Genomic DNA, 24,875 nt, shown 5'->3' with positions numbered 1-24,875 from the left:
GTGCTCCAGAGGACTACCTCATTCTCAAAATATGGATGGGATTGCTTCACTGACCGCCTTCTTGGCACTAGCACTTTCACAGCCTGGCCAATTTAGTTACATATAAGGACACAAGAGTAACTCTCAGTGTCTCATATATAACTAAACGAATTAATTTAAGATTGAACCCCTCACTAACACAGAGACACTAATATCTTGTAAAGCAAGGCACTATGCTTAGAAAGAAGATAAAGCACTGCTTTCGGTGTTTGTGCTGTCCGAAAGGTAAAATATCTCTTAATCCTTCCTTCCCCGTGAAGCTGATATGGCAGTTTAGGCCTTAAAAGCTTTATCTAACTCCCACTGAAGTCAATAGAAAAACGCTTGTTGGCTTCACTATGAGTTTAAACAAGCACCCATTTTTCTTATCATGACTCATTCCACCATGGAAGAAGTCTTTTTTCACCTTGGAGCAACTGAGGAACATACTGGCATTTTAAAACTTGAAACTGATGGCAGAGAAATGTCATAATTTATTAAAGCAGCTGCATGGGAATATGTGAGAGAGATTAGAGACCAATTTCCATCTTAATTTCACATGAAGTTAATCTCGTAGGAACAGTATTGTGTACACCACTCCAATACGTTGTTGTTCAATTTAATATTCTGTCTTCAGATTAGAAGAGAAAAATAGTAACTTCCTTTCCTTTTCAGAGGTACTATAAATACATCTTTCCTCCTCAGTTGTCAAGTTTCAGAAAACATGGGTAAAAGCAGTACCCTTCTGTGATGCTTTAGGAGTCAACCCAGACCAGTAAGGGGTGGTGTCATCACCTGCCCTCTAGCCCTGGGTGCTTCTGTGCTGTGCAGCTTTGGCTCAGAGCTCTGATACCAGCAATGTGCTTTCAGCACAAAATGGCAATCACCCTGACTTCTGCCAGCCTTGCAGGGCAACACCATCAGACCTTCCAGTCCTGACTTTCCTCAAAACTGTCTCCCTGGTAATGTCTAGACCCTCTCACTGGAACATTCACAAAAGCTTACAAGTTTGTTTCTCCTTGAAAGAGAAAAGACACAACAGCTTATTAACTTAACTGGGGTTAATGCACCCTTCCCTTCAATCACAGCAGTGAGTTGGTTTATAGTAAAACAAGTTTAACTACATAAAGACATAGATTTAGGTGATACCAAGTTAGAAGTAGTAGGGATAGAAATGGTTACAAACAAAAGTGAAAATACACTAGCAAGACTGAAATTCAACCAACGTGAGCCTTCTTGTTGAAAGTTTTTTCAACATAGTCATTCTTCCAGGATGGCTGGCTGATCTTTAGCCAGAATCACAGAGCCCAGTGTGCTTGGTTTTCTTTGGCTCCTCAGGGCAAGGATAACTTGGGGGTTCTCTCCCTCTCTCTTTATACTCCAGTAAACCTTTGAAATGTATTCTTCTGAAGTGTAGCCCCAGATAATGTTCCTTTCCTTTGCTGAGTGTAGAGGCCATGCTGGCTTCTTCCCACTTGTAATTTTTTTTTACAATGCAAATGCTCTTCCTGCAATCTCTGGTGCAAATGAACAACCTACTCTCCTGGCTTGGGGTGTGAGACCCTTTCTTTTGTCTTCATAGTTCTTTTTAGAGTTTTTGTACATTTATCACAAAAGAAGATTAATGATCAGTTAGTTATTAGTTTTCCAGTAATATATTACATGCCCCCTTTTGGATAAATATTATAACAGTGTGTGAGGTGCACTGAGCTGGTCAGTCAAGCTGAGACTCATTGCTACATACTAGAGAGCTCCATGCCATCTGGTACTGGGGTGCTCTTAGAGTCTCACTTTTTACTGTGTATATAACTCTGTGCGCATTCAATATCTGTCTGTTTCCTGGTGTATGCCTTACTGTGGCATCTATATACTTATGGGGGATGTGTCCTTTTATTAACAGAAAGTCCCAGGAGAGAAGCTGTGGCAAAGAGAGTAAGTGGCTTGCTCAAGTCCCAAAATGGAGTCAATGTAAGAGCCAGGATTAGAAAGTAGGAGTCCCTGACCTTCCAGGGCTTAGGCCACACCCTCCACAGTCACTTTAAAATTGCAAAGCATAACGCTCATACTTCTTGGAAATTTTCATAAAACATTCTGTTAAAAAACAGTTTTGCCAATATAGTATTTCTTGTACGGTGTTAATTCCTTCATCATTATAGGGGAGATAGAGCAATCGCAATAGTTGGGCTGCCTAATGGTTTCCATTATAAAAGATTCTTGTTTCCTTCTCTGTGAGGAGCTCTCTCATCTCCATTATTTGCAGCAGCCCTATGATATTCAGTGAGGAAATCTCATGAAATCCTATTGTGCTTTTTTGGTGAGAAATAAACTTTAAAATGGTCATTTCCCTTCTCTCACTTGTGTCTCAGGAAAATTTGGATGGCCTGGCAAAATGATAACATTTTCTGAGGCTGAGCTGATGCTTCTGGCAAAGCAGAAGTCTCAGCATCAGCACATGCTGTACTGAGAACACCTGGAAAGAGCTGTAGCATAGGGTAGGACAATACTCCCAACCTACCTGTGGTCCCCGTCACCCATGCCCCGATCTGGGGGCGCCACACAGGTTAGAAAAGAGGACAGAGCCAGACTAGGATCCAACTTCCCGCCAAACCCAGCAGCTGGCCCTAGCAACCCAAATTCCCTGCCCCCTGGGGCACCAAATGGGGCTGGAGCTCCTCCAATCCTCGGGGAGGGAGAATTGGAAGATAAGATGAGTCAGATGGGCCAGTCCTCCCTGACTCAGCACATAGTCTCTCTGGGGTAACAGCCAGCTCCTACTGCCAGCTAATGTAGCTAGTGCTCAAATGGTAGCAGCCTGTGAGGCAGTGTTGAAGGCTCAGGGTTCAAACATTGGTGCTGAATGATGGGAATATTGTTATAGTTGTACAGAAATTTTCTTTTAAACTTTTTCCAATTATTTTTTAAACGTCTAGGAAATTCCATACAACCAATCTACATTTAAAAGAATATTATTTGGGTTGTAACACAAGCACTTGAAAGTTGGAAAATGCCAGATTTACAGTTGCCCACGTTACCTTAATTCTTGAGCATTATGATACAGATTATGATCACATATCCTACTTTTCCCCACAGATTCACTGGCTCATTCAGTGCACAGAGTGCACACACGAGGCGACAGAATTAAGGTTGTGTAGGCAATCCTAAATCTGGCATTTCCTAACTTTTGATTTTCTGATTTTGCGACTTAGCTATTTTGTTCTTTTCATGTACTTTTTTGTATATAACGTATTCTTTACAGTACATAAAAAAAGACTGTTCTTTAGGAGTTCATCTGTTCCAGCTGCTCATTCCCCATGTGAAGTCATAACCCAATGCTTGCCACTGTAATTGACTGTAATGTTGCAAACAAGATTATGACTGGAGATGCCTAATACACAGCAGCCACTGAACTCAGAAGATCTCAGAATCATCTTATGGAAATATTATGATGCATAGAGATGGAAGTACAAGAGTAGACATTTTGACATACAAAGAGAATTCTTTCTAAACAGAGTGAATGAAATCCTGGCCTTGTTGAAGAAAATGGGAATTTTGTCATAGACTTCAGTGGGGCCAGGATTTCACACAATATTTTTCAGTATTTTTCAAGAGGTATCAGTGAGAGCTTAAAACATGACACCAGTAGAGGTCTTAAGGGAAGTAATGCAAGTACTGGCAAAATACAGGCCAGTTTAAAGAAGTGGTGATAAAAACAAACAAATAGCAAGCATATTTAAAAATTAGATACGGACTCTTGGTTTTATATCTTTCATCTTACTTTGCATGTTATGGTTTTGTTCTATTTGATTTAAAATTGGCTTGGTCCTATATATGATGGCCCTAGAGAGTAACACTAATATTTCATCACAAGAATGGGTAAATACACACTCACTAGCTATGTACATTCTCCATATCTCTGATATGCGGGTTGTTTTGACAGAACACTAACTTGCTCATCATATTTTCAAAGTACAAATTTCAGTTCTTCAGTTCTGTTCCTTTGAGATGCTGTTTGTTAAAGCTTCAGAGAATATTTGCCAACTTCTAGATGAGTGGTACCAAAAACTTTCCTGGCCCATTACCCAATCACTGCCCGCTTCCTGGTGAAAAGCCAGCTCATGCAAACCTGTCATCAGATTTGCATATGAGGCATCACATTCCAGAGAAAGGTTCAATAACCAGTCTTTTCCAAGAGCCACTCTTCCAGTGTTTAGAGAAATAAAATGTAAAGGTCCCACTCAAAGAAATTGTCAAAAAACTGTCTTTAAAAAAGAAGAAATTAGATTTCTTTTTTAAATTAAGGAAAAATATTTTCCCCCGTATCAGAAATAAAGAAAAAAAGTGAGAATTTTTTCTCACATCTTTAAATATTTAGACGTATTTTTATTACATTTTATCCTGTCTTTAAGTACTTGATGAAATCATGTTTAATAACTGTCAGGCTCTACTTCCGTAGTATCATAGTGTGTCCAGATCACTTGGGAGCCCTGAATTAATTACTAACATTCAGGATCAAACTGTACCATATCAGTAGCTGAATTCAATACATGCATGCTGCTTGTATGACCACACAGAAACTAATGCTTCAGATTATACTCTTGCCAGTCTACTCTGGGTTGTATGTAAAATTTGGAATGATTTTTTGAGTAGTATCTATCTTAATGATTGTAAAATCTTGATGAATTGTCCTTGGACGTTACGGGTATACCCGTTACATAAAGCCTATCTCTTTTTTTCTTTCTTCTCTCACTCTACTCCATGCTGAAAGATTTTTTTCTTGCTTCTACAGTCCCCTTCACCGACACTGCCTAACCCGTACCCCAAGCAGAGTTTTGAAAAGGGAGAATTTCCAGATTCTCTAGGAAGTCCATGAGGGATTTCACTATCACTATTGATTTTATGCGGAAAACACTCAGATACTGTGGTGATGGGCTGCAGTATAAAACTCTTAAACAGATTAATAGATTCATAGAGTTAAAGGCCAGAAGGGACCATTAGATTATCCACTCTGACTTCCTGTGTATCACAGGCCATTACATTTCACACTGTTGCCTCTGTACTGAGTTCATAACTTTGTTCATAAAGCATATCTTGAAGCATCCAGTCTTGATTTGAAGACCAAGATATAGAGAATATACCACTTCCCTTGTAGTATGTTCCAGTGGGTAATCACCCTTACTGTTAAAAAATTATTTCTTTTTTCTAATGTCAGTGTATCTGGCTTTAAGCTTCCAGCCATTGGTTTTTGAAATGCCTTTATCTGCTGAATTAAAGAACCCTTTAATACCTGATATTTTCTTTCCATGGAGGTACTTCTACATTTCATTTAAGTCACCTCTCATTCTTCTTTTCGATAAGTTAAACAGACTGGGCTCTTTAAATTTCTCACTGTAAGGGCTTGTCTACATGAGGAAAAGCCCAGAACCTACAACTGCTGAATAGCTATTCTGCACTAACTCCCATGTGGACACCCTTTGTTAGTGCAGAATAAGAGCCTCCACGTGGAGAATTAGTGCTGAATAGTTATTGTGCTTTAAATTCAGACCCTAGCTATTTCACACTAATTTCCCTTTGAATTCCCCATGTATACTTATACTTTAGCTACAGAGCTAATGTGACATGGGTTATGCAGAATGTGTCCTAATTTAGCAGCTGTCCTAAAAAGCCATTATTTCACACATTTCAAAGCTAGGACATTGCCAATCATAAAAGCTTTCCAATAATATGGGCATACAAGCACTTATAAGAACAGCATATAGCTAAACAATCATAATGAAAGTGGATATATTTAAAGTCTGTTCTCCTAGTTATAAAACATCATGAGACACTTTTAAAATATATGGATAATAATTACAATAGTGAAGACATTACAGGTGGGAACTGGGAGACTGTCATAAAAAAGAATCTTACATTGCAGAAGGGAACTGGCTACTTAGTCATTTCCTCCAACGACAGTTAGTCCACCCTCAAAGCTATGGAGCAAAGTTAACAGGAGTGAGACTGGTTGGGCTTGGGGTTGTTTGAGGAGGGGAGAGAGCCTGGACAGCTATGAAAAGCAGAGTTCAAAAGGTTGAGGTAACAGTCAAGTAAGCATCTGAACTTGAAATTTGCCACTTCTAAATGAAACCCTTTATAGATAGAAGTATTTCTGTTTGCCATATCCTCCATCCCAAAATGTACTGTAAGTTATTCTGTTCCAGTATTTTATCAATGAAATAAGAACCATCGCCATGGGTAGATATGTGTTCATATCTCAATCTTCACCATAGCATAGGAAAAGGAGAGTGGAAGATAGAACCAGGCTGACAGGGAAAGTAATATAATTTGGTTTATAGTTCAGGATATTGCCATTCACCAAATCAGGGAACATTATATGCTTTCTCTGCAGAAACGTATGGGATCAAGTCCAGGCTGCAAAGTTTTCAGTTTCTGTAGACCAGAGTTGGAATATAGCAAGAGTTTGTTACTAGAAAATCAAGTATGGGTAAAATTAATGTAGTAAAATAAAAAAACTTGGCTATATTAAGCCAGCATGTCACCTTGTTAGGCTATTTTGCTGAGCCTCTAAAACCTTATATGCATTGTTACCCTCCAAGTTTGGAGGGGGTTGTGCTTTTTGGTCCTGGGGGCATAGAGGAGCAAAATGAACACTGTCCATGTTTGACTTCAGTAGCTCAGGAGCAGTGAAATATCCCTTCTCCTGACCTTTAGGGACCGGGAAAGGGAAGAACCTATTGTGGTAGACTTATACTGCTTTTTTTTTTATTATTATTTAAGGGTGTTTTAAAACATATGTATTGTAAATATTATAAATATTAATTAAAACTGTTGTTTTAATGCTGTATTTTATATGAGGTGCCTGAAGCAGGAAAGGTGGAGAAGCAATATATTTTATATTTGAAAGACTTTTTAAAATCTCATTTGAACGTTTAGTGCTCAACCCTGCAAACACTTCCAAGGCTAGTGGTTACTATTGTGGGTCTAGTCTCTTTGGTTTCAGCTGGAGTTAAACACTGTACGAAGGTTATATCTACACGACCACGGCTACAGCTACGGTGCTGTAGTTGTACTGCTGCAGCGTCATTGCATAGACGCTTTCTACATCGATGGAAGGGCTTTTCCATTGATTACAGTTAATTGGTCCCTCTGAGAGGTGGTCGAATCCTTCCATCAACCTAGCCGTGTTTACACCAGGGGCTAGGTTGACATAGTAACATAATTAGGTCAATCTAACTTTTAAGTATTGATCATGCCTAAATGTTTACAGGATTGGATCCATATGGTAGATAAGGGCAGGAGGATTATCTTTTATTTTTATCAAAAAGATGAGACCCAAACTATACATGATTGATTTAATTCAAATAATCCAGGAGGTACACTGGTGTGTATAGGAACATTTGTACTGAAGGAGCTTCTATGCTATTTCCAGAATGATTCCTTCTCTAGAAATACCACCTATGGTAGATAAATATCACAAATTGCCAATAGTATACAAAAGCAAAGTTGAGAAATGATGGAAAAATTCCTAATAGCAGGCTGGATTGATTTAAATCAAAACGATTTAAATCACAGTTTTTAATCATGTTTTGCATTTATACTTTTTAGTTATTTTCCTAATTAAAGGTTGTATCTCCCTTGTTGGCAACCATTAAAACATGTTGATTTACAACTAAATGTAGCCTTTACACTAAATTTTGTGCTTTTTTTTTCTAATAAGGTGGATATAATATATATATTTAAGCAGTTATATAGCTTAACTCACGTTTACACAGATTCTTAATTTTTACATTTCGTTAATTTTTTATTATCAGGTTTGTACATGATTTGTCAAGACAGAAATTAAAATTCAATTAAAAATGCACAAAACAGCATTTTAATTTTTATCTTTAATTAGTGCTGGGTACAGGAGATAAAAAGTTTATCAAAATAAGTTTTGCATTGAAAACTAACTGAATTTTTAAATAAAGGAAGTATTATTTGTAGTTAGTTAATGGAACTGATTGTTTCTGGTCACCATGTTCTTCAAGATTTTAGAACTCGTAGATTTCATCCTCTCCCACCTGTTTTTTTTAAATATATTGGAAGAGGAAAACAAACTTTCCTGCTTTTTTTTTTTCCATCACCCAGCTGGTTTCTTAACTTCAAATGAATTAGTCATTGAGCTGAACTAGTAGAATAAACTGAAATAAAAAAATATTCTTTCTGCACTTGCAGAAGTGGCTACTGATTTCAAAAGCTGGTTTAGCGCTTCAGTAAACCATGATGTTCCAGGTACTTAGCCAGTGATTTCTGCCAGTTCAGTGGTTTGACTTTCTTTGAAAGTTGGCAGCAAACATGTATTGTTTAATGTTTTAAAAAGTTTAGTTTAAATTATTTTAATAGATTATAGTAAGTTTACTCCTTAATGTAGGTTGTCATAATTTCAGATTTACTTATGTTTGTTTTTAAAAAATAAACCCATATTTAATTTAAATTAGAAAATCTGATTTAAATTTAAAAAATCAGATTTTTTAAAAATAGTTGTTTTTTATTGACTCTGCCTAGCAGTAAGGGCAATTAAGCACTTGCAGTAGTAGTTGCCAAGGACATGTTTTATAGCAGGTTACATAAAGCTAAGGATTAGTATAGAGAAAATCCTGACCCACTTGGATTGCAATTCATGATGCCTTTTCTAGCCGTATAAATCTGTAATTCTATAAAAAAATGAAAGTTACAGATTTTCTATAATTTAATAAGTATTCTGAAGATATTTTTGTTAATACCCTGAAGTTAGGGTGACCAGGGGTGGGGGTATAATAGGTGCCTATATAAGAAAAAGCCCCAAATATCGGGACTGTCCATATAAAATTGGAACATCTGGTCACCTTACCTTAAGTTGAAGGGAATCCAGCAAGAGGCATAAAAGGCTAAACTCAGGAATTATGAGCTGCACGTATTAAATAATGTAATGACTGAAAAGCAACATAGTTAAAGTACTTCCATGTTGCCCAATAATCCATTTCTTGAGTAAATGAAACATGAATCTGAAATGTTGAGTTTACAGCCTGTGTGTGTTTTAAAAAAAAATTATTATAGAAAAACATCCACTTGTTGCTGTGGCAACTTTTGTGAAGCCTGGAGGACGGAGAAATGTACTTTCTCTGTTAATCTATATCACAAAGACCCAGGATACTTTAATCCATCCCCACCTGTAAACTGCCTTACTCACAGCCTAGCTTATGAGGGAATAGTCTTCCAAAGTTGAATGTGCCATATCTGAGGAGGTTTTCCGTGTCATCTTTGCCACCAAAAGGAGATCACTGATTGCATATTTACTTTGAGTGGAAGAAGTTAAACACCTCTTGTAAGAGTGAATGATTAAGTCTTTTCACTTGACCCACACAGAAATTATGTAAATACCATGCTGCCCAGGCTGCAAAAGGAGAAAATATTAAGAACAAAAGATGTTTTCACACAAATACCCCTAATAATAAAATCAAAGCAAGACAACACCTGAGAATGTAAGCTAAATATGTATAAAAGTAATGGGATGAAATATTGAAAGGGAAAATTTAAGATGACTGTCAGAAAAATGTCTGACAATAAGGTGTTGACTTGTGGAATGGTATTTCTCAAAGGAAATGGAGAAATTTGGGACACTGAAAACTAACTGGAGAAAATAATACAAAGGGTACTATGAGGAAAGATTAAAAATTATTTTTCTGCTGGTGCCTAATTCAGCTGCCAGTATTTCTTTTCCCACCCTCAAGCCCATTGCTTGACTATTTTACATTTTTAGGGTGTTTAGCATAATGTAACTTTGTTGTAGTACAGAACTCTTAGGACTGCTGTTAGTGGAGTTAGCTAGATCACATGTAATCTATAGATTTATTTAACATAACTGAAATTGCTGTGCTGATAGATTTTGTTTTGAACAGCATGTGAACATGACAGAACACAAAATCTTTTTGTATCAAATTAATGTTACTAGAATTTGCTTTCATTGAGATGATCAGTCTGTTGTACTGTTCATTAATGCACTTGGTATCAAGCTACTGTAGAGTACACTGTTGTAAAATGGTTCCAATGGGCATTACTGAGCATGTATCAGAGTCTTTTTAATTAGTTAAGAAAGCTGCAGTCTGTCTTCTTTCTTAGCTAAAATTTGGATCTTGCTCTCTTCATTTTATCTAGTCTGCATTGTTTGCCCAGACACACAAGCTGCTATAATTTTTCCTTTTCAGTATATATTTGATTGCCTTGTAGGAATTGCGTTAGAGTATCTGATAGAGCTATTATTTCAATCTGTCCTTTTTGGAGCATTATGTTCTGTTTTAGATAATCACTTGAATGTCCTGAAGATTAAGTTGTCGGTAGAGATTGGGAGGGTTTCTGCTGTAACTCTGAATGTATTGCTATACTGTGTTAGATTGCTAGAGTCCAACTTCAGATAGAATTTACAAGACAGTTCATTTGATTTGGCTTGTAACCTAAAATGTGGTGATGCAGTTATTCCATTTCCTGTGTGTTAATTTATTGCATGTTTTAAATTATTGTCATGAATTTTCATGTGAGTTATTGTGTCTGTACTGTGTAAAATAGAAATCAGGCTGATGGAATATAGTCAATGCACATAAATTATCTTCTCTCTTTCCTAGATATTTGGGCAATTGGGTGTATATTTGCTGAGCTATTGACTTCAGAACCTATTTTTCACTGTCGTCAGGAAGACATCAAGACAAGCAATCCTTTTCATCATGATCAGCTAGATCGCATTTTTAGTGTAATGGGATTCCCAGCAGGTAATTTACTTTCATTAAAAGGTCAGGCATAAACCCTTTGAGTTAGATTTTGTTTTAAAGGAAATTACTAGCTCTATAGCTTTATAAAAGCTGGCAGTATGATGGATGTGTAGTCTGTGCCCAAGAAAGTGGCGGGACTTGTGGAATAACAATACAGAACAACTAACATAAAATGTCAGACAAATATTACAGTTTATGTACATCATATTATTTAACCTGCACTTTAAACTGTCCAATTGCTTTATCTTTTCTAAGATAAAGACTGGGAAGATATAAGGAAGATGCCAGAATATCCCACACTTCAAAAAGACTTCAGGAGAACAACGTAAGTGATCATAACACAGACAGTGGTTAAAAACTGCTTGTAATAGATACATAGAAATCAGCACTAGTGATTAGCTTCAGTTATCTTCTGTCTTGTTTAGACTTTGGAAGAGTATTTATTTGGATTTTAAAAGAATGTTAGTGTCCATCTTTTAATGTTGGCAAGAGGTTTTGCTGAGTAAGTCAGATCGTCCACTGCACTGGTAGACAAGGAAGGGAAATAGTGCAGAAAACAACATAGTCCAGGACAAGGCATGGGTCTGGGATTCAGGAGATTTGAGTACTATTTCCAGCTCTGCCCTGGATTTTCTGAGTGACTTTTGACAAACCACTTGATGCCCCTGTGCATCAGTTTTCCTCTTTGTAAAATAATCATAGTTACCCACAGAGATCTAGAGTTTAAAAGCAAGACATACATTCTGTGTCTGATTATTCTTAATGGGAATATTTGAGCTCAGGAAATGCAAAGATTTCACATGGCTCATGCTTCTGTTGGGAAAAGGGACAGGCTTGTTTCTCTGCCAACTGAAGGGAATAGTTGCAACAGCTTCTCAAATGGCAAATGATGCAGTGGCTGCACTGTTGGAGCCATTGTGCATGTCTAACAAAGTAGCTTCTACTAGGATAGGGCAGCTCTGCCCGCCCTACAACATTTGCTATGGCTGTGTGCTACCATCAAGACCTCAGCCATATATCAAAGCTGTATGATCCATTGTAATAAAGTAAACAATGTAATAAAATAAACAAACAATTTAAAAAATACTAACACTGAAAGCTAGGACGAACATTCACACTTCACAAATAGAGTGTATGGCAATGTAGGACATTATATCTTCTAACAAATGAAATACAAAATGTGTCCTTTTGGACTAGTATGCATTTTCTTTATTGCTTGGTGCAGTGCCATAATCCTACAGTATATTATTTTGAAATGTGTTTACAATTTTTCAGATATGCCAATAGTAGCCTCATAAAATACATGGAGAAACACAAAGTCAAGCCTGACAGTAAAGTTTTCCTTTTGGTACGTACATCATTGTGCTATTAGGGATTATTTTACTTTGAAATATAATTGTAATATTAAAACAGTTCTATTTCTGCTTACTGGAGGATGAGAAGTATGAATTTTAAAAATATAAATGATAGCTACAGCCATGGCTTTTAATATTTTAACAAATTTGCCATTGTCGGCTTTTGCATTTCACCCCAGAATTGGCTGCCTTTCTGAGACAGGCAAAGTAATCCCTCTGTATAGTTACATCATATGTCAGTTTGTGAATTATACATGTATCGGTGGGAGAGGGGGGTGGGGAGATCACCTTTCCTTCTGAAGGATGAATGCTTTCTTTAGTTCTTTGCTATTTAACATACCTATAATATAGAAAGATCCATCAGAGCCCTAGCTTATAAACCTTCCAAATACACTCCAAAGCCCATCTCTTGTGTTGGACATTTACCTGCGAGGGGCTGAGCAAATTGCCTGCATAATGTTCACATCTGCAAGCAAAAGAGACCAGGCATAGAATATTTGTCTCTCATATGGGAGCAGAGTGCTACCCATGTACTACTAGTGTAGCTCATCTGCAAAGAGGACAGGCCATGGGTATGTACACAATAGTAGCATAAAGATCACCTTTGCACTCTGATCTGGATGCAGCCTTTGTGTAGGACCAGTCCCCATGCACTGAGTTACAGCTCCTTTCAGGCTGCTCTTGCATACATTGTCTACAAATAGTACCAAAGGGCATGGCAAAAGGAAGTCTTGGTCACACCCACTTTCCTCTATGCCTCTTACCCTGCTATACCAGCAGCAGGGAGTGACATCAGAACTCCTATCCCATCGTGTGCCTGCTTACATTGGGCTTACATTGGGCTGATCCTTCACGGACGGTAACACTTAATTTAGAGCCACTTTATTTGAGTAGCTCAAGGTGGCACATACAGCACTGAAGAATCTAGCCCAGTTAGCTTTATTTCTCATACCAACAAAACTTCATAGTTCTAATATTTTTGATGGATGTGCATCATAGAACTAGATGTGTTGCTGTGCATTAAATGCTTATTTTGCTTTTCTGAATGAGCTATTTGTCGTTTATGAGATCGTGATGTAAGTGGGGCACACAAGCCATTAGTTTGAAAAATAATGGTTTCATACGTTTGTTAACTACTTCCAATGTTACACTACACAGCTTCAAAAACTTCTTACCATGGATCCTACGAAGAGAATTACCTCAGAGCAGGCTTTGCAGGATCCCTATTTCCAGGAGGATCCATTGCCTACATCAGAGTATGTGTCTCACTTTTTCTGTGTTCTTTACAGTGATGCCTTTTTTTTGCTAACTATTAATGTGCAGTATATGGTGACCATTTAAAAATGAAGAAATGGGCTTGTAATGAGAACATTTTTCTCACCACCGTGAGTCCTCTAAGCTTTCTAGGGGCACCAGTGATGTAAATCAACCAGTGATCGGCAGAGGAACAACTTTATACTTGCTGCACTCAGTAAAAGTGGGTAAATGGGGGGAGGAAGGTGATGGTTCTTAGAAAACTATTCTGAAGTGTTTATATAAAACTCCTGTAGATGTGCCTCTCTTAGACATACATCATTCAGCCAAGCTGTACATAATGTACTTAGTTCTGAACAATTACTTATAAATCAACCCCTCTTATCTTAGTCTACAGTCTCCCTTGGGCAGAGACCTTGAATTATGCCAGCGGAGGTGGTGTGACATGGACAGATACATCTGCTGTTATGATAAGAATACCAAAAACACTTTATCATATGACCTCAATCTAGTTTCTTCTAATTAATTATAGACTGAGCTGGCAGCAGCATCGGATGTAGTTAAGGTTGCTGAACCACTTTCCATTATAACTTTACCAAACTTTAACTGTTTGGGCTGAAATTTTCCATGCTGGGTAGGGATTGCCTCAGGCTGGTTTTTGTTTTGGCTTTTCATTGAAGTTTCACTTAAAATGGTTTAACTGTTTCTGAGAATGAAGTTAAGGAAAAATATGACAGCTTGTCCATGCTAAAAATCAAATCTTCTATGGGAAGCTCTAGTACCTCCATGCTTTGAAGCAGGGTGTTCTTTAAATTTGTCAGGGTGTTCTTCCTGATGCCCGGGATGTGCTTTTTTGCTGTCTCCACAAAAATCCACCCAAAGTTGGGCAGCTTATAAGTGTATACAAAATTGCAGTTCACACATGCTTACTAGAAACTAGTTAGTTTGGCAGCTAAATTCTCCAAAAATACTGTCTTTGCTGGGCATGCTCCATCCCAGCACTACCGAACTTTCTTTGCAGTTGCTCCTTCCAGTGGCCAAGGAGTGCAGTGGAACCAGGCACGGGTACCTGACAGCAGAGAGACTCGCTCCTCTGTTCTCATTGCTCCCTCTGTTGGCACCGAAGCAGTAGGAGAATAAGGAGGAAGATGTACAGACTGAAGAGCTGGGGGGCTGTAGGGGCAGAGCAGGAGCAGGGACAGGCTGTGGTCCAGGGATAATAACGGCTGCTAGGGGGTGATAGGAGAAGAGGGCAGAGATAGATTGAAGTTGCAGTGGGTGATAGGCTGAGGGGCAGAATGAGACTGTAGGACATACTCCCCTCCAGGAATCTGGAGTACAGCCCAGAATTCACCACTGTTGTGCTGTCAACAAGTAGCTGTGAAACCCACTGGTAAAATGTTTCAGCCCTAAGTGGCAGGTCCACATACAGAATAAGCAGGCTACTACTGCTGCCAGTTATCTCATTAGCTCATGTGGCAGGGCTCTGTGCTGTGGATCAGTCTAAACCCAGCCCTTATAATGATCCATGTGGAGGATCAGTATGGTTCCACATGATAGAATGTTTTTTCAGTGTTCTAGGAAATTACATCAGAAATACTTAATTAAAAGAACATTTTGGTTACAAAATCAAGCACTCAAAAGTTAGGAAATGCCAGACTTCAGGTTGCCCATGCAAGCTTAATTCAGCTCCCTTGTACATATGTGTTAGATACAGACTTTAATTACATGATAACATGCTGCTTTTCCACAGGACACCTGCCTCATTCAGTGTACGGGATGGATCTGCGCAGGTCTGAACCAGTGTTCTGTAGTGAATGAGGCTGTCTGTAAAACCCCTGCCTCATTTGTTGCAGAAGTTGGAGGGTGTGTAGTGAAGGAGATTGCAGGAAGAAAAAGGATGATTTCATGGTTTACGCAGTTGAATGATATCCTAAAGAATTGGATTTGGTTCTTGACTCTGCCACGAAGTTCCTATGTGGTGCTGGGCAAGTCACTTAAATAAAACTTTTCACAGTTGTTGTTTGCGCCTCATTTTATGGGTACCCAGCTTGAGATCCTGGGTTCTGCTTTGTGAATGTGCTGAGTACTCACAACTGCATCTAATGTCAATGAGAGGTGTGATTTGAACATATAAACTGCTATCCACATGCCAATGGATCTCAAGCTGAGCAAATTCAGTGGACACTTGATAGTTTTAGCCCTAATCTCTCAGTGCCTTAGTTCCCCAGCTATAAAACGTGGATGGTAATGCTTCCCTACCCACAGGGGTGTTATAAATATAATGCATTAGTGTTTGTGAAGTACTCCTATGCCACAGTGATGAGCAGCATGGAAAAGCTCATGAGGAAATTAATAATTCTGTATTCCATGTAGAAGTTGGATGGTGTGCAGTAAATAAGGTGAAAGGCCACCCACGCTATGAAGAGGATAAAAAGAAATATGGATATCTACCCATTTGAAGAGTCCGATCCATCCCATGTACTTAGTGAGGCAGGGGTGCTGTGGTAAAAATAGTATGTGATCAAGTAATGGCCACCTTTATTCTTAAATTTCCTAACATTTGAGTGCTTGTCTTTGCAAACTGGCTATTCTTTTAACATAGTGGTTTTTTGCATACAATTATTTAATTTTGCCAACAGGGTGCTTGGAACTTTTCAGCCAGAAAGGCAATAAAAACCCAGTCCAGGAAACTTTATTATCTGAATAGAAAATACACAGATGCAGCATGGGATTATTTATTTATTTATGTTATTATTGTTGTTGTTATTATTTTATTTTATTTATTATTATGGTAGCACCTAGGAGCTCCAGTCATGGACTAGAACCCCATTGTGCCAGGCACTTTATAAATGTATAAAAAAGAGATCCCTGCCCCTGAAGAGCTTATAATGGAACAAAAGTCTGTGAGCGATCAAGCAATGACACTTATCATGAGTCTTGTTTGGATATGATATTTGTTTGGATTTCAAAAAATATTTACTGTTTTGTTAACAATTCTTTGAGGGGAGTTCTAGAGATTATAGGATTTTGTCATGGTTACAGAACAAGCTTCACATTTAGACTCCTTTTGGTCCTCCTCAAGTGAATGCCTCTCTGGGTGGAACCATGGGGTCCTACAACCCTTAGACAGGATCTCTGGACTGCAGGTTCCCTGTTTACCAACTGTAATAACACAACAGTCCTAACTGTATTTTGCATCTGTATGCCATTTTCCTCTGGGAGCCTGTTACCGGAACCCAATTAAAGTGACTCAAAAACACTGTCTTCAAAGCAAAGTCTTGTTAATTCACCCAAAGGTGCATAACAAGAAGAACAAAGGGTTAAAACAAAAAGAACAGGACTACTTGTGGCAACTTAGAGACTAACAAATTTATTAGAGCATAAGCTTTCATGGGCTACAGCCCACTTCATCGGATGCATAGAATGGAACATATAGTAGGAGATATATATATACACACACACCTACAGAGAAGTTGGAAGTTACCATACAAACTGTGAGAGGCTAATTTTTTAAGATGAGCTATTATCAGCAGGAGAAAAAAACGTTTGTAGTGATAATCAAGATGGCCCATTTAGACAGTTGACAAGAAGGTGTGAGGATACTTAACTTAAGGAAATAGATTCAATATGTGTAATGACCTAGCCACTCCCAGTCTCTACTCAAACCCAAGTTAATGGTATCTAGTTTGCATATTAATTCAAGCTCAGCAGTTTCTCGTTGGAGTCTGTTTTTGAAGCTTTTCTGTTGCAAAATTGCCACCCTTAAGTCTTTTACTGAGTGGCCAGAGAGGTTGAAGTGTTCTCCTACCGGTTTTTGAATGTTATGATTCCTGATGTCAGATTTGTGTCCATTTATTCTTTTACGTAGAGACTGTCCAGTTTGACCAATGTACATGGCAGAGGGGCATTGCTGGCACATGATGGCATATATCACATTGGTAGATGTGCAGGTGAACGAGCCCCATCATCTCAGGCATTGGCACCCTGACAGCAGGATTGTCTGGCTATGTAGACTCCCTTCTCAGGCCCTACGCTACCAGCACTCCCAGCTATCTTCGAGACACCACTGGCTTCTGAGGAAACTACAATCCATCAGTGATCTTCCAGAAAACACTCTCCTGGCCACTATGGATGTAGAAGCCCTCTACACCAACATTCCACACAAAGACTACAAGCCGTCAGGAACAGTATTCCCGATAATGTCATGGCAAACCCGATGGCTGACCTTTGTGACTTTGTCCTCACCCATAACTATTTCACATTTGGGGACAATGTATACCTTCAACTCAGCAGCACTGCTATGGGTACCCACATGGCCCCACAGTATGCTTACATTTTTATGGCTGACTTAGAACAACGCTTCCTTAGCTCTCGTCCCCCAACACCTCTACTCGCGCTACCTTGAAGACATCTTCATCATCTGGACCCATGGAAAAGAAGCCCTTGAGGAATTCCACGAGGATTTCAACAATTTCCATCCCACCATCAACCTCAGCCTAGACCAGTCCACACAAGAGATCCCTTTTCTGGATACTACTGTGCTAATAAGCAATGGTCACATAAACACCACCCGATACCGGAAACCTACTGACCGCTATACTTACCTACATGCCTCCAGCTTCCATCCAGGACGCACCACACGATCCATTGTCTACAGCCAAGCTCTAAGATACAACTGCATTTACTCCAATCCCTTAGACAGAGACAAACACCTACAAGATCTCTATCTAGCATTCTTAAAACTACAATACCCACCTGCTGAAGTGAAAAAACAGCTTGACAGAGCCAGAAGAGAACCCAGAAGTCATCTACTACAGGACAGGCCCAACAAAGAAAATAACAGAATGCCACTAGCTGTCATCTTCAGCCCCCAACTAAAACCTCTCCAGCGCATCATCAAAGATTTACAACCTATCCTGAAAAATGATCCCTCACTCTCACAGATCTTGGGAGACAGACCAGCCCTTGCTTACAGACAACTCCCCAACCTGAAGCAAATAGTCACCAGCAACCACACAACAAAAACACTAACCCAGGAACCTATCCTTGCAACAAAGCCCGATGCCAACTCTGTCCACATATCTATTCAGGGGACACCATCATAGGGCCTAATCACATCAGCCACACCATCAGAGGCTCGTTCACCTGCACATCTACCAATGTGATATATGCCATCATGTGCCAGCAATGCCCATCTGCCATGTATATTGGCCAAACTGGACAGTCTCTACGTAAAAGAATAAATGGACACAAATCTGACATCAGGAATCATAACATTCAAAAACCGGTAGGAGAACACTTCAACCTCTCTGGCCACTCAGTAAAAGACTTAAGGGTGGCAATTTTGCAACAGAAAAGCTTCAAAAACAGACTCCAACGAGAAACTGCTGAGCTTGAATTAATATGAAAACTAGATACCATTAACTTGGGTTTGAGTAGAGACTGGGAGTGGCTGGGTCATTACACATATTGAATCTATTTTCCTTAAGTTAAGTATCCTCACACCTTCTTGTTAACTGTCTAAATGGCCATCTTGATTATCACTACAAACGTTTTATTCTCCTGCTGATAATAGCTCATCTTAACTAATTAGCTTCTCACAGTTTGTATGGTAATTTCCAACTTATCTGTATGTGTGTGTGTATATATCTATATAACTATATGTTCCATTCTGTGCATCCGATGAAGTGGGCTGTAGCCTACGAAAGCTTATGCTCTAATAAATTTGTTATTCTCTAAGGTGCCACAAGTATTCCTGTTCTTTTTGCGGATACAGACTAACATGGCTTCTACTCTGAAACCGGTTAAAACAAAGGGGCCTGTTGCCTGGGCCTTACATTTTATTCTTTCCTTTCAAGGTTTAGGTAAATTCCATTTACCCCAAGTACCCCTTCCCCTGGCTTGGTTAAAAAAGAGAGTCCCTGCACCATTCTCTTTGTCAATTAGAGATCCACCTGCAGCAGCTGCTGCCCACTCAAACCCCCATCTTCCCTAGGCTGGGGTCTTTATTGGGTTACTGTCCCTACTGATCCTAGGCTCAGGCTTGGACCTTGCTAGCCTGGTTGGAGCCAGGTAGGTGAGCATTTCAAAGTAATACCTTCTTTATTGTTCCCTTAACAACCCTGGGTATTCTCTCTGAAGGTACCTTTTCTGTGGTGTTGTTTGTTTTTTGTGTATTTCCCCTCAACAGCTCTTTTTGATTTCACTCCATGCAGCCAGACAAGCTAATATCAAGCAGGTACACTGAGGAATATGTGACATTCATAAAATGTAATACTGGTATCCCCCGCTCTCCACAGCCTCCTAGAAGAACAGAATGCTTAAAAAGGAACTTATGGAGGAGGCATGTTAGACAGGGAATGGATTCCAGATGTAGGAGCCCCCTCATGGAAGAAAGCACAGGTCTAGTCTAGACTAGGAAAAAAAAGGATTTGTAAAAAAAATCAAGTTAGCCATTATGATTTGAAATGCCACTTAGCAATTAGCATAGACCCGGGTTAGCACTTTCAAAATCATGTTAAGCTGATTGTATTGCAACACAGGTTACCCCCTGAAGGTTCAACAGCAAGAATTGCTGAAATTAAAATTGGTACCAAATATTATCTACTAGTAGGTCTTTGCTGTATGGTCTACCTCTGCCTAGGTCACAACACCTGGCAACATGATTTTAAAGGTATTAAACTGTGTGTACTCTAGATACTAAATAATATTTCAAATCATGTTAGCTTACTCAATCTAAAAACTACTTTTTTATTTCCTTCTAAACAAGGCACCTGAGATTAATTGATTCCAGTTCTCTAGAGATGAACAGGTAGTACCTTTAGGGCATTCAAAAGCTGTTGAAGTCAATGGAAAGACTCCCATGACATTAACGGGCATTGGATCAGGCCCTCAATCCACTGTGCCATCCATACTCCCAATTGAGTTCTGTAGAGTTTCTGGTGGATTCACATAGCAAAGTGAACAAATGCAGTGTCAGGACAGCAAATAATTGTGCTGTCATTTGTGCTCACTCAGTTCTGCTATAATTCTAGAGGAAGGCAGCTTGCCAAAAGCAAATATAGCAAAAGTTAAAATCAGTGTACGTCTACCAGTAGTTATATATCTGTTGGGTGTTTACAGGGTCACTTAGTAATTTGGAGTCAAAGCATAACAAACATTAAAAGAAAAAGCCCTGAAATATATATGATATTAAATAAATGAATTTCAGAAGCATGTATGTTTAGTATGTCTCTGATTTGCTGTTTGATATATTTCAGTGTATTTGCTGGCTGCCAGATTCCTTATCCAAAACGAGAATTCCTCAATGAGGATGAACCTGAAGAGAAAGGAGAAAAGGTATAATAAAGGGCACTTTTTTTCAAAATATAACAAAAACGTTGTGATGCCACAAAGGGAAACTAACAGAACATGGGCTCTTACCCAAAAATGTGTTTTGAAGACAAGACTGTTCTAAAATTTATCACGGTACATTAGAAAGTTTCACATTAATGCATAGTAAATTATAGTGAATAAGATTGTTTGTTTGTATTTTTCCTAAACTTAAAATTTTGCAGCTAGTCAGACACTATTAGTAATACATGGCTAACAGAAGAAAGAGAAAGGGGCCTCATGCTGTAATCAACTTGTGTCCTGGCGTCTGCATGGGACAGGGCCTGTTATTGATCCAAGAGGAAACCTCTGGTTGAGCATGTCCTCTGGTCCAGATAGTCTGCACAACATGGGAGCCCAGTTTGATTTAAAGCTGTGCCTATCGATACATTTGAAAGAGTAAATTCTACTTTCTGAGCTGATATTGTAGATTAGTATTTCTTTTACATGTGACGGTGTCAGAGCAGGGGGAAATGTTAATCTACTAAATCCTCATGATTTTGTTCCCCAGGTCATTTTTTGAGACTAGGAAATTACAAAACCTAAATTAAAATAACAGTGGAGTCATGATACTGATGTAATTGAAATTCCGAGACTTAGCAATGCTTTTTAAACTTTCAGTTACCGAACAATAAGAAACAACATAAGTTCAAATGAGTTAGGCTTTTGTTATGTTGATTTTACTCATTTGTGAGTATTAAAGTATATATTTGCATTTCATTTTCTTGGGAAATTTTATTTAGTTAAACAAAAATGACACACACAGTATAAATATTCAAAGCAGCTATTATGATCTGTTGTGTAAATAGCCTTTGTGTCTCGTGGGGACTGTCGCATATTTATGCGTGCCATAAATAAAGATTTTGCAGCATATCTAGTTAATTTTGAAAAAAATGACATTTTAAACTCTGTATTACTCATTGACTCTGTTTTCACAACAAGAAAAGTTTGTTAAAGGTAACCAGTGAAGGGTGTTTTTAAAAAATGGATTTGTACCATGTTTTGCTGCTTTATGATGTATAAAAAAGGCCTAGAAGATTTAAAAAACAAACAAATATATAAACATCAGGAATGTCAAGTTTGGTTTTTCCTGGTTTTGCTGGAAGGCTTACAGGGGGTCTCTGAGATGGTGTATCTGGAGCTCTTACACCTTAACAGAAGGGTAAATCTTTAATAAAAACATCCTTTCTCCAAAATTTTCATTGGTCAGCAAAGTTGAATAAGTATTCACAAAAACAAAACCCCATGATTTTTTCCTAAGTAAAACCCCTGTGTTTCAGACACATGGCTAGATTTTTTTCCAACTAAAACAGTAGAATGAATGAGGGCAGTGCAGGGGAACATGCTGCTGTCCTTACACCTTTACTATATAACAAGTTTCAGCCCGTTGAGTTATGCAGTTCCTAAATGTCAGATTTACTTTTCTAATAGAGTGCAGGGACAACGTAATTGTGTTGTCACAAATGCTGCAATAATCAGAGTAGTGATAAGAGTCCCTTTAATGGGAAGATACCCGGCTTAATGGGTGAAAACAGCAAAACTCTTTATTTCAGTGATGGACATGAAGGAACAATGATTCTAGCAATAGCTGTCACATAAAATAGTCTGGAAATAGTTTACTAAATGTCTTGAAAAAGTAATATATGCTTACTAAAGCTTGTTGTTTGCCACAGTAATTTATATTAACAGTAACAATACTTTGCACTTCAATGGCACCTTCCACCCAAGAATCAAAATAACTTTCCAAACAGTAATAAAGCTTCACAGCAACCCTGTAAGGCAGGTCTGGTCCTGGAAAAACAATAAAAGACAAATTCCCAGTCGCAAGTTGCCAATATTCATCATTTTAAAAAAAGGTTAAACCACTTAACAACCTCTAACAGTTCACAACCATTTCAAAACACCGGAAACCACTGCACCAGTACCTGCCAGCTCAGACCTACAGTAGCAGCAGTACATGGAGGGCTTATGTCTCCCTTTCCTATCTGCTAAAGTCAAAAATATATTCTACTGCCTGTATGCGTCATACACAGTCACACCCAGTTTCTATGTCAGGGGAGATCAACAAGTTAACTTGTTAAGTTTTTTGTTTTTTTAAATTAATGAAGTTTAACTTTAAAAAAAAGAAAGAAGTTATTTATCTCACAGAGGTAGATCAAACCATTATTAAAGATCCAAATGAACCTGAAAGCCTGTGGGGGCGAGTTGCATCTGCTTTGTCTCCAGCACTGCTTCCCAGACTCAGGCAAATCTATGCTAGAAACTTGCTGGTATAGTAATGTCAGTTACAGGTGTGATTTCTTTATTTTGATGGCATTTCTATATAGCCAAAACCTTAGTGTGGACATCCGATGAAGTGAGCTGTAGCTCACAAAAGCTTATGCTCAAATAAATTTGTTAGTCTCTAAGGTGCCACAAGTACTCCTTTTCTTTTAGTGTGGACATAGTTATACTAGCAAGTAAGTGCTTTTGCCTGTTGTTATGGGGTGAACTGCATCAGTGCTTTCTCCCTGTCTCTCTATGGGCATTCATGCCACCTTAGAGTGGACCTCAAAGCTACAACATGTTTCGTCAACCATGCGGTCATTGATACAGAGTGAGCTGTGCCTTAGATCCCTTTACAGTCCCTCTTGAGTGCACCCCTCAACTGACAGGTTTCACTACCTTACCCCTCTTTGGGTGTAACCACACAGGTCTACCATTCTTAGACTGGATTCTGTGGTGGCAGGATCCTCCTATTTCCATGTTAACACAGTAGACTGTATGTATTTGGCACCGGCAAGAAACTTTTCTCCAGGAGCCTGTGACCAGCAACTTATTAAAGTGACTCAAAACAGCTCCTTCCAAACAAAAGTATTGTTGATTCACCCAAAGATACACTGTGATCAGAGAAATGGGTGAAAACAACAAAAACGTACATGTGGCTGGCCTTACCTAGACTTATTCCTTTCCATGCAAGTTTAGGAGGGTTCCACTCAATCTAGGTAACCTTACCTCTGCACTGGGGCAGACTGTGCTGCTGAATTCTCTGCTGAATTCAAAATATCTCCCCTCAAGTAGCAGTTCCTCCAACCCCTTCCTTTCTCCACCGGTTGCTTTGAACTCTTTATGGTCCTTTTGATATCTAGGCTCTGGCTTTCGCAAAACAGCGTGTCACTTTTAGGAAAAGCATCTTACCAATTGAATCGCCCAGCTATTGTCCCTCTGAACTTGTTTACCCAGAGCTTATTTTGTTTGATCCCTGCTTGCTCTTCCTTACAACCCCTTCTAAGTTCAACTCCATGTAGTCAGACAGAATAATATCAGGCAGGCAAACTGACGTACATATAATATTCATAGCAAAATTACAGTTATATCCCTCATTCTCCACACTGATATAACTTACTTCATTCAGATAACTGTTAAAAATGGTAATGGCAGAAACACTCTTGTGCTGGTATAAGCTGCTGGCTACAGCAGGAGAGTTGCCACTATAGCTATACTGGCAAACTTTTCTAGCGTAGACTAGGCCTCATCCTCTTTCAAAAGCAAAAGGAACAGTAGCTGCACTACACAGCTAGGTCATCTCCATCCCTCATCTGTCCAAAGCCAGAAAAAACATGGAATCCATTAGCCCCAGTTTTTCATGCAGCCCAGGTTTCAACGTGGCCGCTGTGGGGATTCGTAGTGAAAATGGTTCAGCTCAGACCCAAGCACCCATATGCAAAAATCACAAAATGTCAAATAATTAATTGAAAAAAATGACAGTCTCAGCACTGTGATACAAATGGGGTCTTAAATATGACAGTTCATTTGGATCTTTAATAATGGTTTGATCTACCTCTGTGAGATAAATAACTTCTTTCTTTTTTTTTAAAGTTAGACTTCATTAATTTAAAAAAAAAAACTTAACAAGTTAACTTGTTGCTCTCCCCTGAAATAGAACCTGGGTGTGATTGTGTATGACACATACAGGCAGTAGGATATATTTTTGACTTTAGCAGATAGGAAAGGGAGACATAAGCCCTCCATGTAGATACAAGACAGTATGAGCCTTTGTGCAGTCCTAAATAAATACATTCTTTTGAATTTCATCTGGAGTGTAACTTGTGACATT

General features: G+C 38.7%; 1 protein-coding gene across 1 annotated transcript in view; it reads left to right on the top strand.

Annotated features, from left to right (window-relative positions):
• CDK19 (cyclin dependent kinase 19) overlaps nucleotides 1-24,875 on the top strand; it is a 220,455-nt gene that overhangs the window by 186,557 nt on the left and 9,023 nt on the right. The window contains 5 exon segments of the mRNA XM_073337045.1: nucleotides 10,653-10,796; nucleotides 11,052-11,121; nucleotides 12,072-12,144; nucleotides 13,310-13,407; nucleotides 20,668-20,746. Coding sequence (XP_073193146.1) covers nucleotides 10,653-10,796; nucleotides 11,052-11,121; nucleotides 12,072-12,144; nucleotides 13,310-13,407; nucleotides 20,668-20,746 — 464 coding nt within the window.

This window comes from Lepidochelys kempii, chromosome 3 (assembly GCF_965140265.1).
Source record: "Lepidochelys kempii isolate rLepKem1 chromosome 3, rLepKem1.hap2, whole genome shotgun sequence".
NCBI classification, from domain to species: domain Eukaryota; kingdom Metazoa; phylum Chordata; order Testudines; family Cheloniidae; genus Lepidochelys; species Lepidochelys kempii.
The sequence above is the reverse complement of the archived record's forward strand: the minus strand, read 5'-3'. Positions and strand labels throughout refer to the sequence as shown.